Source organism: Scophthalmus maximus, chromosome 10 (genome assembly GCF_022379125.1).
Source record: "Scophthalmus maximus strain ysfricsl-2021 chromosome 10, ASM2237912v1, whole genome shotgun sequence".
Classification (NCBI taxonomy): domain Eukaryota; kingdom Metazoa; phylum Chordata; class Actinopteri; order Pleuronectiformes; family Scophthalmidae; genus Scophthalmus; species Scophthalmus maximus.
In genome coordinates this window covers 10923708-10937828 of record NC_061524.1, presented here as the reverse complement: position 1 = coordinate 10937828, position 14121 = coordinate 10923708, and the positions used below count along the sequence as shown (strand labels likewise).

The window sequence follows — 14121 nt, the reverse complement described above, 5'->3', positions numbered from 1 at the left end:
ATCTGTTTATAAGAATTAGCGCTAAGGCAGGTGATTATCGGCACCTCTTAAGAATGACTCAAAACATTGGGGTCAGTTTCTTGATAAGAACAGAATCGGCTTCTGTTGGTGACTCATCTCAGGTTACACCCGCTAACGTCACTGTCAGACAGACGTGTCATTACCATCAGCCAGTCTGGGCTTTTGTACAAGTACAACAATGCTCAACATGTTTTTTCATGCTGGCTGCTCAAGAAAAGGATTCCACAAATATTCCCAAAAGTTGTTTAAAAAAAAAAAGTTTATTTACAAGATAAAGGTCTTTGCATTAACATAAAAAGGAATCAGGAGTTATGTATTAAGGCAACATTATGTGATCATGTTTCATCCTATGAGTGACTTTTGGCCTCTGGTGGCCCCATGCTCTCTGCAGGCCTGGGCCAACTGAACGACACCAACTGATGGCCTGATGAGCGTTGGGGCGACGACAGAGGCAACATTTGAACCTGTGTGTAATATTCTCTGGTCGTCCCATATAAAACCACTTATGCTTCAATACTCATCATATAACCACACACACATTTGATTCCAGTTCAGTACGAAAGCTGCTTAAACCCCTCAAATTTAAAGATGGATTTCAGGTGCTTAGCAACTAAGCACCGAGCAAATTGCATATGAATGAAATCTAACTGCAAAAGAGACGTTTTTGTGAAGAGAGTGATGAAATAAAACTGGAAATAGCAATCAATCACACCAGAGCTTCGGCGGGGGAAACTGGACACTTTTCAGACACGTAGGAGCCAGTGTTTCAGACGGAGAGCCATGACGTACTGCGCGGCTCCTGCCTGTCTGAAATCCCCAATCTTTAACACACAACCAAATCTACACTCCAATTAAAGGTTTTTGACTTTCATTTGCGAGCCTTTCTTGACCACCACTACTTATGGGTGGAGGCAAAGTCTGTTTCAAGTATTTGACAAAGCGTAACTCAAATGCTGTGTTCGGCATTTGATCTGTGTGTATGTGTGTGCTGTCTGTGAAGCACATGTGAAAGTAACAGATATTGGAGCAAGATGTGACACATGTACAAATATAAGTCATCTGAGGAGACTGCATGGGGTAAACATGCAGCCTGACACAATATCATCTCTATCTCTGTGGCGTCAGGCATCTTTACTGCAGCCCGTCTCTCCCCCTCAGGACCTCTTCAGTCGTCGTAATCTAGAGGTTCTGGGCACATTTTCATTCCCCTCCTCAACGAGTGTGGATCTGGAACTAATAGAGGAGCCTGAGGATGCCGGCTTGACAGATAGGCCCCTCAGACTTGCGGCCAGCCTGTTTTGGTTTGTCTGTGCCGTGTTATTGCTTGTGAGGGGGAGCCTCTGGGCGCGTTTCCCTGGCGTAAGCAGCTCTACTTCCAGTGTGGTTTTCGTGCACTTGGAGACTGGGAAAGCCTTGGACTCTGCCTTGGCTTCGACTGGAGGAAGGGGCGGCAGAGGAAGAAGGTCATGCTTGGATGTTTGTGTAGAGCACTCCGTGGAGTGAGTTTGCATTGTGGCTGGAGGTCTTCCAAGGCACGTCCTCTTGGCCCTCTGTGGGTCAGGGTCTTCCCCAGCGTTGCTCAGCTTGCACCTCTTGCTCTTGCTGGTCTCCTGACTGATTTCTGGTTCCCAGAAAACTACTGAGGCTCCAGTTGGCTTTTTGCTGTCTGGAGGACTATGCTCAGTCTGCTGTTCCTGGGTCAGGCCCTGCTTTCGAGTAGTCCCAACTTGAACCATGGCTTCAGTTATGACACTGGGGCAAGGCACCTTGTGGTCTGCCTCGAGGAGGGCCTTGTGTCCAGAGCTGGACACAATCTCTTTTCGGCTTGATTCTGACTCTCCAGGTCTAATTTGACCCATTCGGTCTTTGGGAAGGGCTCTCTGGTCAATTTGCTGCTCCCCAATACTGGAACCATAGAGCTGTTGCTGGACACCAGCCTGTTTGGCTCTGCAAAAGTCAAAAGGATATGAACAGATACTTGAGTGTCCTCTCTGACTGGTGGGGTTGGAAAGTTCTGCATTAGATCATACTTACATCTTTTGAAGCACCGTCTTCTTTGTTTTTGTGGAGCTGTTTAAAGGCTCTTGGGTTTCTCCCACTCTGGAAAAATATTCTGATCTGCTTTGTTCACTCAGCTCAGTCTAGAGAGGACAAACAGAATTGGTGTAAACAGAAAATATTATTCCTGGCATCCCCTGGTAAGGTTTGGAACCAAAGCAGAGTGCTGTCATCATCTGGCATCGTGGGACACTAAAAAACAATCACTGCTGCTGCTGTAAAAATCATAATGTGATGAATACAGTTGAACAGAAAGTTTATATAGATTTAAGATATCTGACTCATATGAATTTCAAACGGCTTCAGAGACACTTAATAATACTGGCACAAATAATTAGTCCCTCATTTAATACCATCTAGAGGAACCACGCCAATCACTTCAGAAAACAATCACCGACCTGTCACGGTGGGTGTGCTTCATAGTCTCAGCTGTCTGAGGCTTGGAGTGATGCTTGCAGCCTGAGGCTGAATTGCTAAACGGTGAACCCATGTTGACAAGTTACAACAGTGATTAAAGATGGCGTGTTCATAAGATGATAGAGGGCACAGCAGAAGAAAAACACTGTTGAGGCATGGGAATGGAAAAATGTGATAATAGGTTAAAAAGCATCTCAGAGGACCACAGATTGGGTATAAACAAATGGGAGGAAGTGGCCTCATGGTTCATTTCAGGATCGCTGGTGTAAAGGGCCCATATTTTACACTCTTGTTTTTATTTTTTGAAGTTTTGATATCCATAAGACGATACAGTTGCTCTTTGCCTTTAAGTACTAAAAACAATCTCTGTATAGTTTCTCCTGTCTCACACTTCTCTGTGGAGCTCTTGCAAGAGCAGGTTGGTCAGCTGATCAAAGGAGAGGCTCTGAGGCTGAGGGTGGTGACTGTTTCATTAGCTTTTTGCAGATATGAGAACATATGAAACGCAGCAGGAGATAGTCCAATCAAATTTCCTGAACATTCAGGCGAGCGTTTGGCTACTGTATGTCAGATTACATGACTAATATGCCTATTTGGAAATTGGGGCCCTAAACAGGAAAGTTTGGGACATGAAGCGCAGTGTCAAGTGTGAAGTTGTCTGTGAACACTTAAAAAAAAAAGCTGCAAGCAGCAATACCACACACGAGAAGATTGGCCCGTTCTAAGCAAGCGTTTTGAACAGGCACTGCACTAGTTTCACCCAAAAAACACGGACATCATGGTGTTGCCGTGTCGTTAGGAAAAGTGAGAGGCTCACCGAAGTTTGCAGGATTCATACTCTGAGCACAATGACAGTTTGTACAAAAGCTAAACCATAATGTAGATTTTGCTATATTTCACTTCTTAGTGAAAACTTCATCCTTGTGGTACAAGATGAAAAGTCATGGGTTCACCCAAGTCATTAGGATTCAACCTCTGGAACATCACAAATGTGTGTAACAAATTCTGTGGTAATCCATCCAATAATTAAGGCATTTCATTCAGATATTTCTGAATCAAAGTGGACAGAATGACACTGCCGTCCATGGAGCCAAGCTACCAGGATGGTGAAAAAAACTCCATAGACAATTACAGTGGGAAACTACAACCAGACAGAAGTTAAATCTTGGAAAATTTGAGGTTGTAGCCACTGTGTTTATTTAATATCAGCCATTTTTCAGATCATTACTATTCCATAAACCGGTTGGTAAAATGATCAATGTGCACTCTAAGACAGGGAAAGCCAATGTGGTCAGCTCTGGCATCCACTAGTTCCTGAAAAAAAGAGAAAAGAAACATATCAATAATGTCCTCTTTCCTCTCCCACATGATACCAGTGACAACATATGACCCGACACACGAGGGGGAAGGGGTATTTCTCCCAAGCTGCAAGGGCAAGCTGGGGCATTGTGGCTTTGCACTGGGTGTTGAGAACTAGACACTGCACTCCGGTCTGTGGTGCGGTGGACCGAACATAGAGGGTGGGGAGTGAACATGGAGGCTGGGCAACGGGGAGGGAGGCGGAGACGACAAGAAAAAGGGGACAAGATACTGCAGAGTGAATAAGAGAATGAGAGAGCTTTTAGAGGGGAGCGCAACAAAAGAAGAGGTACCCCCAGAGACACGTTGCCTGACCTCAACAGTCTCCCACAAATGCAAGAATCCTCACACAGGAAGTTCTGCACAATCTGCCCTTTGTGTGGAGACGGAGTGTGGGCTGAGCTGCCGTCTTTACGCTCCGTTGTACTCAGAGCTACGACTCGCCTTGGATTCGGAATTGGGACAGTGACACACATTCAAACTTGCGTTTGCCTACGCACTCACACACCCACCGCAAAAACAACAACAACTGTGTGAAAGATGTGGGCGCCATCATTTGCATTGTAGTGCCTTGATATGTATTCTCATCTGTTTGATATGCAAAAAAAGACATTTGAAAATGAACTTGAAAGAAAAATCAACAAGAAGCCAATGGGAGGTTCTCTGGGAAAGTCCAGTTCCTTTCTGTTCCTGTCGGCACGACTTCAAAAGAGTGAAGAGAGAGTGAAAGAACACAGGGATGGATAGTTATGAGCAGGGAAAGAGGAAGAGGCTGGTAGATGAAGAGAGTCAGAACGAAAGAGACAGATGGTGCATGATTTATTAGCACTGCGAGTCCACGGCTCAAACATTCTTATAGCAACAAGTGGTTAAAACAAAGTTTTGTGTGGGAACCGAGGTGCCCTAACGAAATCATACAAACTCCCAATAGAGAGAGAGATGGTGATAAATAAGAACGTCTGCTTGCCACCACTACCAACTCTCCCTCAGCAACAAGGATTTAACCCCCCACCCCCACCCCCACCCCCACCGCCACCGCCAGCCAGTCTGCTCGCCCCCACACGGAGCTGCAAAACATTTCTCGTGATGCAAACCGTAGACCAGCGGTGCCCTCCCCAACTCCGGAGCCCTCGAAGAACAACACGTTCCGCTACAGGAGCTGCAACAATACAGCACATCTGGAAGTCAGATTATAGTGATAAGCCTGGCAAAGGGGCAACGAGAGAGAGAGAATGACTCACTAGGTTGAAGAGTCTCATAGCTTGCCCCGACTCTGAATGACTCCTGGAAATAACTTCAAAAAGATAACCAGCTACAGGCTCCATAAAATACAGGGAAGAAACAGTTACTCCACTGCCATCTGAGATAAAGTAGGAACAGATAAGAAGATTATTTCGGTTATCTTATAGTGCAGCTGCACTTGAAAGTAAGGCACTGGCGGAGACAGTCTCTGAGCGGTCTAAAATACTCCACTGCTGCATAGGATGACAAAACCTCAAAACCTCCCTCGGCATGCGAATGAAGACATTGCTCACTATATTTAGTATCCCACGCTCTAGTGGCGGACAGCAGTTTGACAGAGTTTTGCTGTATAAGAACTACATAAATGCCCGTCGTCATTCATCTGCACAAAACAACAACAAACAACGCTGGTGAGGGAAGACGAGAACAAAAGAAGCTACTTTTCTTTTGCAGCCTGGTGACTATCCATTTTTCAGTTTAACCCAAAGGGTTTTGCAAGGATTTTCAAAAGCCCAAGAGGTCAGAGACCTTTCTCAACTCTTCATGGACAAAACTTTTAGTCGGAGTTAAGTTAAAACATGATAATTACCAGAAAGAAAACAAGACGACAAGTCAGCAAACATGCTCTCATGGAGACGTACTGATCAGTCATACACTCATATTTGCTGTCACAGTGGAAGCCAGATTGTTTGTTCTAGGATTACTCCTAATGCTAACGACTTTGTACCTCGCACAACACACACAAAACCAGTTAGATCCAGTTCCTCTTAAACCAAAATAATGATTTATAGCACTTGAAATGTTTGAATTCCTCAAACTACTTAAGTTATTAAATAAATTGAATAATTCGTTCCACTGAAAACTTCTGAACAGTATAGAATAAGTATTTAAAAAAAACAACATGCATCAAGAAAAAACTAGTTAAAATTTTAGGGGCAGAGTTGCCTCCTGCAGAGATGTTCGTGAAATGAGTCCACAAATTCCACCACTCGCCCTGCACCCACCCAACGCCCACAGAGGAACCATGCCCTGTTTGTCTGAGCTCACCACATCTTCCCTGCAACAAAGTCAACAAACATGCATGGGCACATACTTGCCTAAAATAAAGGACAGTTCGTATCCCTGAACAATCATGAACGTTTTTGGGATCCACCCACACGTAAGGATTAAGACATGCTGTTAACTGTTTTGATTTCTGCAAATGTGAAAAGGCAGCTAAAGACAGGTTTGGAATGAAAGGAAGCACACGGCCATGTTCTGTAAAAGATTGTTGCCATGTATTTGGCCGAGGTGTGGAGATCAGCAGACACCGGACGCTTGGGAAAGTGCTGCTGCTCGCTGTTGTGAGCTGTGAAGAACAGAGGCGTGCTGAGGTCATGAGTAAACACACAGGCTTGTCCAGAGCTCAGAAGAGGAGGGGGGGGCTGGAAACACATCTGCTCTGCCTTTGATCCAAACTTCTGCGGCCCAGCATGCCACTCACCCCTCGGCTGCCCACTCTGTGCCTGACTACAAAACAACGGCCGCAATCCTAAACACCAGTTCTTCCTTCCCATGCTGCCCTCCTCACTGTTGGTGCTGAGTCTTGATACAAGCAATATTTTCATGAAGGACACCAATCCTCAAATGTCAAAAAGGACAAAAACATTGCCTAAGAGATGCATCTTGTTTGCTTCCACCGTCTCATGCAAACATAGTAGTTTAAAGGGTCCAACCTCCGCGGAGAAACACTTCTAGGTTTCTAGGTCGTTACAGACCAAATATATCAGGCTGATATTGGTCTTAAGCTGCTCTCAGACATCCACTGATGTCCGGACATTTTCTTGAACTTTTCCTAGTAACTGTTAGAATACTGGGTGTCCAAGCACTCGTGGAGGCAGCCGTTTTGTTTGGTTGGTTTGATTTAGACACGTGATCAACAAGGAGGTCTCATGTTTTTCTGAACTTTTCCATGGGGGCTTTATGAGAGAAATGCAAATGTCCACATATGTTGCTCCAGGCATTTTCTGGAACTTGTCCGGCCAGCCCCCTTTTAAATTTCAGAAAATGTCAGATTGAGTGCATGTGAGAATACAGCAGGAAAATCTCAGAAAAATCACCATGGTGGGGGTGTTGATGACCGAGCACATTAGTTTCCAACACTGGAATTGGGGGAGCTGTGTCCAACAACTTCAGTAACTTTGTGAAACTTCATGCAGCAATTAGCCAAGTGTGTGATGTAGTGTGGTAGCTATAAACACAAATTAAAATTATAATCCTGAATATGACCAGTCATATGTGAGAAAAACAATTCTTCCTTCTTCTCAACTGAATATGACTAAATGTTACCATCTCCTCTTCTTACTGTACCACAGCTGAAAATATGACTAATAAGAGCAAACGGCGGACAAGAAACACACAGCATGCTCAAGTGTGGGAGTGAGACGCTGACATTCACAGGACAAAAAGGCCAACCATGATGTCACCTTAGTTCCCTCACAACATAACCCCATGACCTTATGAGAAGTGTTAAATTGATGAATCTACATTTCCACTGCGGTTAAGGATTTTTGTTCAACAAGACAAACTGAATCCCGACAACAAAACCAAATCCTCCCTAAATACAGGGTAATGTGGCTTCTTTGGGGAGGGACTTGTCGGCCTGTGCTGCCAAGATTTGAGGAATAAAAGTAATACTTTAACATGTGAGCAAATTTGACAAAGAACTCCCAAAACTCCATTATTTTTAGACAGCAACATCAATACGCCTTACATCAGCTGTGACTCACTGCATGCACTTTTTTGTTCATTTAGATGTTGGACTGTCTTGGTACCACGGTAAAATGGCCAAAAGGAAAAAAAAATCCCTGTCTGACAAATCAGAAGAGAGCGGGGATATAAACAAATAATTGTTTTTGTCATGTGAAAAACTTCAGCCTTGCTGTCTGGTATCTTTCCCTTACAAACCACGCTCCAGGCTGGGCTAGTGAGAGCTGCACCGCAAGACTCCCACCCTCCAATTCCCAGTGCTTGTACTGTATGAGCCCAGAGAACCACATCCTGAGGAGAGGAACGCAATCGACAGCAATGCCTCCTTGAACTGGAAAATTGGTTACACAATCTGAACTTTTCACTGACGACTGTGTTGCTCCACTAAAAATATTACAATCGCTGCTTTCATTGGACGCCAAACTGCGGAGAGTGCAGAGACATTTCAAAGGGAAACAATAGCAAAAACCCCATAGAAAAACAGTGGGTCACTGATCATGGGATGAGATGGGAGAGTCCTGTGTCTGTCCTTGATGTGAGTGCCAAGGTGAGAGGCTCCACTACTATTTCCCAGAATACACTGGGGAGTTTGGGATTAAAACCCCCAAACAATATATGTATAACAGAATGATGAAGTGCCGTTGTAGGTTTCATGAACCATGAATGATATGCTGTATAATTGAGAATATGATACATTTTATTATGGGCATATTAAATGTTTACACCTTGCAGCGCAGTGGTTAAAGGGTCAACAAAACCATAATTTTTATACAAGATGAATATCATGTCCACATTAACTGTGTGGCCACAGTGAGTCTGGATTAAAGCAGAAAAACAAATTAGCTTTTGATTTTCCCTGCCACATTTTTCTAAAAACAGATACAGTGTGTGAAACTTCAAAAAAATCAACACTTTCGAGTGTACAAACTTACTAACTTAATTATTTTGGCTATATTTCTGTCTAACCAATAACATTGAGGTTCACAACAGTCCCCATGTTTGAAGTTGACAAAAAAGAAACTAAAACTATACAGCTGGGGTGAATTGGCAGAATCTGGGAGCAGAGGGCGACACTGCAGCTTTAGACCCGACCTCCCTCAACCCAACCCCCCGTCATCCTCTCTACCTCACTACCCCAGCCCCACCACCACGTATAGAGAATCAGCATATATACTGTACGGTGAGAGCACAATTTGGCAGCACCTCACTGTTATAAACACACAAACCGATAGAGGACTTTTTTCCAGGCGACTGGAAGAGGAAATAGAGGAGCATAAACAGCACTCACCGCGGCCAGGCTCGGGTTTCCATGGTGTGTTGAGCCATCCTCGGGACAGCTCACACACACAACATACCGTTCAGGAAAAACACGCAAATCTGAAGGCAGCAAAAGACAGAGCACAGAGCACGCTGGTTAATAACTTCGGCTCACGTCTAATTATGAATCAAACTCAGGGAATTGTGGCGGAGGTTTGACGTTACATCTACAAACACCAAGTATTTACGATACTTCAGACCAAGACAGGAAAATGTTAACAGTTTATAGATAACTGCTGACCATTATGAGCCGTGTAAACAGCATTGAATATTAGAAATTTACAACAATAAAACTATTGGATTATAATAAAAAATTGAATTGTCCTTAAGCTCTCAGGATGAACTAAGACCAATATATCACCTCAACTGCCCAACCAGGCAGGTCAATATCTAACCTGGTCTAAGAAACTTGCATAGACCACACACCTGCATTAGTGTACATGCAAACCTTGTGAGGAGAATGTATCTGGGATGACAAAGTGTGATTACAGCAGTGGGTTTAGATGCAAATGAAATTTGCTGTGGAATTTATTTTATCATTAAAGATGATTTTGCAGGCCACTACCGGGCAAAATGTTTTACTCTTACACTTAAAAGATACATAAAAAATACATCAAAAAAGATCGCAATGAAATTCCCCAAGCAAATGCATGCTTTCCAGAGGATGAACCTCCACAAGCCTTTCTCTTGAGCTGCTTCACCCAGGTACAATTTAAGGTTAACGCAAATAAGATCTCATAAACTAACTCGCAGATTTATCCACCAAAGTTAATTTTGATGAAACAATGGCCTTTTCTATACATATATACTTTACAGGTTTTGCCCCATTGGAATAGCGGGACAACAGAAAAACTCATAATTTTTGTTCATTTCTTTCAGCATTTTTGTGCTGTAGCATGAAATTTAAAAAACAAAACAAATGAGAGAGTAAGATTGTATTTGGATTATAATAGAGAGAAGTTTTACGAAATGCCATAGTCCCCTTAGCCCCATAGTCTTAAAAGGAAGATATATAATTAGCCAATTAGAGGAAAGATCTGTTTTATAGCCATTTCAATTTGAAAGACACAATCTTTGACCCCAAGAGACTGGGTTTAATTTGATGTGTAACAAACATGCTGTGCGAAGCCGTTATCTCAGTCTGCAGCAGGTCAGCACTACTTTAACATCCAGGCCCTTAGGGAGCAGATATTAACTTTACTGACAGGAAGAGAGCCATGTTGGTCCCATGAAAAGGTGGCCAAGGGTCACAGGCACTAGATGGTCCATGGAGATAGATTGTCACTGCCATCCACACAGCCCTCCAATCTCTCTCTCTCTCTCCCACTCTCAGTAGCCTCTCAAGGGAACCGCTTAATGACGGCCTGTTCCCAGCAACACCTCGAGCAGGTAGGGACAAGACATAAAAACAAGTGAGGGGGAGAAAAATCAACATGCAGACCACAGATGATTAGGTCTTTGTGTGGGAAATTTGGCAGAGTGGGAGTCATTTGGGAAGTCCATTTCTGATTCCAATTGATACTTTAAAAAAATGAAGGTTACGTACCACCATTGAGCTGCTTGACAACGCATCTGAGGTTGAAGTGCCGCTTCAGAAAATTGGCAACCAGGTTGAACTGTTTCCCTTTAAAAACAAATTAAAAAATAAAACAAACAGAGGAATAAAGCTCAGTTAAAAATAAGCAGAAAGACACAAAAGCGAAACTACTGTACATGTAATGGAACACCAGTAGCTTAGTTGTGGTGGTGCCTGCTGAACAGTTGTGATTCACTGATACACTGACAATTTAATTTATTCAATTGACCATCATGACACAAAACAGCTGCTGCTGGCAATCAAATTATTTTATGGTCAATCAAATGTTATTCAGACAGTGAAATGAAGTGGTTAATCAAAGCAAAACAGTTTGATCCAATAAAAAATTCCTTCATCAATCAATCAATCAAACTTTAATCAAAGGGCTGTACGCTGCTGTATGTTAAAGTGAAGTAAAACCTCTGATTTAGAGACTAATGTATAGCAGATAATAAAAGATATTACAAAATAAGAATAAAAACAATAAATAAAATTATACTAAGATAGTAAAAGATCAATAAAGTTAAATATAGTCAAAAAAATGTATGATCAACCCTAAAAATGTTGATAAAACAAAATATAATATACTTAATAAAAAGGATATAAAGTAAATATAAATAACAAAAAACATAAATTATAAAACACTACATAAACGCCAGAATAAATTGAACGTTTTGTTAATGTGTTCTGCTTTGTGGAAAAGCTAAAAAAGAAGAACCAGAGGATCTGAGGGGCCTTTTCTGGTTCATAGACCACAAGCATTTCTATGAGTTTCACTACTGGTACTCCACCGCATATTGTAGAGGCAGGTTAAACACACTGACCGCTGAATGTTCAGTCATAAGGACCAGCATACTAAAAAAACAGCTAACTGGTTTATAGTGTGAGAAACTGTCAGTTCTGTTTTAACCCAACCCACCTCCCAGTTTGGCACAAGCAGAGAAACCGTGGCCTCTGCTCTATTTGTCATGGAATTTTTGTCATGGTATGTAAGATGTGCTGGGCAGAAAAAGTGGCCTGTTGCCTAATCTTGGAGGAATTTGTTGACTGAAACGAAGGGTCTGGCTAACACGCTATCCGGTTGTTCTTAGTAAACAAGACAACAGTGGTGGGAAGCTGACAGAGTGTCCTCACCCTTCAGTACCTCGTTGGTACCATTTGCCTCCTCCTGAAACCGTGACTGTACAACTATACTTGACCGCACCACCACTTGTCTATTATGTATTACTCTTATTTGGCACTTTCATATTTCCGTTTCCTGTGCGAAAACCTTATCAACTATGGGGACTTGTGTATTTTGACTTCATCTAAGAGTTTGAGAACCTCCTGACCTCTTGCAATCAAGGCTCCCTGGATAATGTCAAATACACACTCAAGCCAAGAACGAGGCCGTCTTGGTTTTGTGAAAAGCTGAAATTTTGGAACAACACTGACAGGCACTCGTCAATAAAACTTGGAAAGACTCGTGAATGGGTCTTAGTGAGCATTTCCCCTTTCTCTGTTAGCTGATGTCGGCGCCAATTCAAAGCATCTAAATATTGTATTCAAAAAGGAGCTTTCATTTGATCCTTTGGATAATGACTTGCAATTACAGAGACAGTTTGTTGCAAAGCTGCCACAGGTATGCGGTTAAGTCCACTGCGGGTGATTATCGGCAACAACTCCGCTTTCTTTATTTCTCAGCTTGTGGCTGAATTGGCCACCAGGGTCACTATTTTAGTGAACAAAATAGCCAAACAGTGCAAACACGGATGAATGAAGGAACAAATTAATTAAAGAAACAATCAAGCACTCAACATAATTCATTCTGTCAATGAAGGATACAGCTTAAAATGTAAACTAGAGTTAAATCAAATGGCTATTAAAGCTTCACAAATATGGATACCTGTTTGTTACTAAGCAATTACAATCAATATTTTGTGAAGATAATAGGGTAGATTTTTTACCCAGGTGACAGGCTGCAACACTTGTTAGTTTAGCACATATGGGAAGGCGTGTGATCCTCAAAAGGTATCAAGTACAAATTTAGCCTCCAGCGAAATTCACGTGAGACAGCTTAGTCAGGATTTCCTATCATACATTAAAATCTCCCAGAGAGCGAACAACAACAACTCTACAATTAAAAGGAGACCTCTAGCAGAGACATTAAGAAAGGTCTCTTTGCAGGAATAAACTTTGACAGTGAGACTTGGAATTTATACAGTAACAGAGCTTGTTCGTGCACTGGCTGCTTGATTATCTTAAAAGTTTTTCTTAAGTCAGTGACTGTTAGGGCGGCTCATACCAATTCAAAGCATAAAGTACAGTTTACCACCATCATCTGTGGTCTGGGATTTAAATCCTCTGCCTTGCAACAGAGGCTCCATGTGACAGCATTTGTAAGATGATAAATGGGAAGACATGAATCATTTCACTAATTTTGTTAGCTGTGTGTAAGAAACAACAATGACTTGAAACACAGCCGGGAAACCGGGAGACACAGGTTAATGAAACCTCCCTCACTTAACTGCCTTTAGAGCTGTGGTCTTTGAATGTCTGTCCCTTTAGTACTTGGTGTACATGAAGTATGTAATAATACTGCAAAAGCCAACAAGCTTTAAATAGAATGATTCATTAATCCCAAAGGGAGATTTCAGAAACACGCTGGCTTACTGGGTACATGATTGTGTTTAACAATAGCACAAGTCCTTTATTGGGGGAAGAAAAATCTGATTTTCAGTTTTTTTTTTCTGTCATTCTTCAAATAGCAAAGCAGTGATCATCTATCGCCCATTCTGGATGTCTACCTAGGGAGGAATGCAGATCTGTATCTCTGTTTTGTTTTCCATGCTCATTCTGGGTCCCGGGATCAAGCATCTTTCATTGCAGACTCACGGCTTTCTATGTTTTTAGAAGCTTTGATTTAGGCGATTGGACCCTTTCGCCTCATGTCTAGCTCTGCAACTATTCTCATTGCTTTCCCTGGTGGTTTGAGCCCGCCAATTCCCAGGACAAGTTTGACGGCGATGTCTGGATGCAGAGTTGGGAACCAGTGCAACACCACGGTCCGAGACATCAGCTGTTGCTCCAACTTTATAACGTCCTGCACTCTGCAGAGTTGTTCTTGGCCCTCTGCCCGGGTTCTCTCATGTTAAGCTTACATTCATGTTTCTCTCTAGCAACAGTTTGCTGGTACCTCCACTGGGAATGAGTGGCCCCTTTCTGTGGCAACTGTGGCCCACAATGGTGCAATACCCAATTCTGCAGAGTAGAGACTTTAAAGGGTTTCATTTGTACTTCCTTCAAGAGAAGATGACCTTGCTTAATTGCTTTGAAACCCAATGCACAACAATATTATGATAGGTCAAATCAAACAGTAAACAAGCTAGCACGCCATGTTTTCA

At 42.5% G+C, this 14121-nt stretch overlaps 1 protein-coding gene across 3 annotated transcripts in view; it reads right to left on the bottom strand.

The window, feature by feature from the left end:
- Positions 1–268: 268 nt before the first annotated feature.
- LOC118284090 (SLX4 interacting protein) overlaps positions 269–14121 on the bottom strand; it is a 28616-nt gene continuing 14763 nt past the window's right edge. For 2 of the 3 annotated variants that reach the window (XM_035606725.2, XM_047335268.1), the window contains exons 5-8: positions 10709–10786; positions 9134–9222; positions 2056–2162; positions 269–1968 (exon numbers count right to left, since the gene is read on the bottom strand). In XM_035606725.2, the coding sequence (XP_035462618.1) occupies positions 1176–1968; positions 2056–2162; positions 9134–9222; positions 10709–10786 (1067 nt within the window). In that variant the 3' untranslated portion in view covers positions 269–1175. Of the gene's footprint in view, positions 1969–2055; positions 2163–9133; positions 9223–10367; positions 10636–10708; positions 10787–14121 lie in introns of those variants that run through there. The other variant, XM_035606726.2, reaches the window with a different exon arrangement.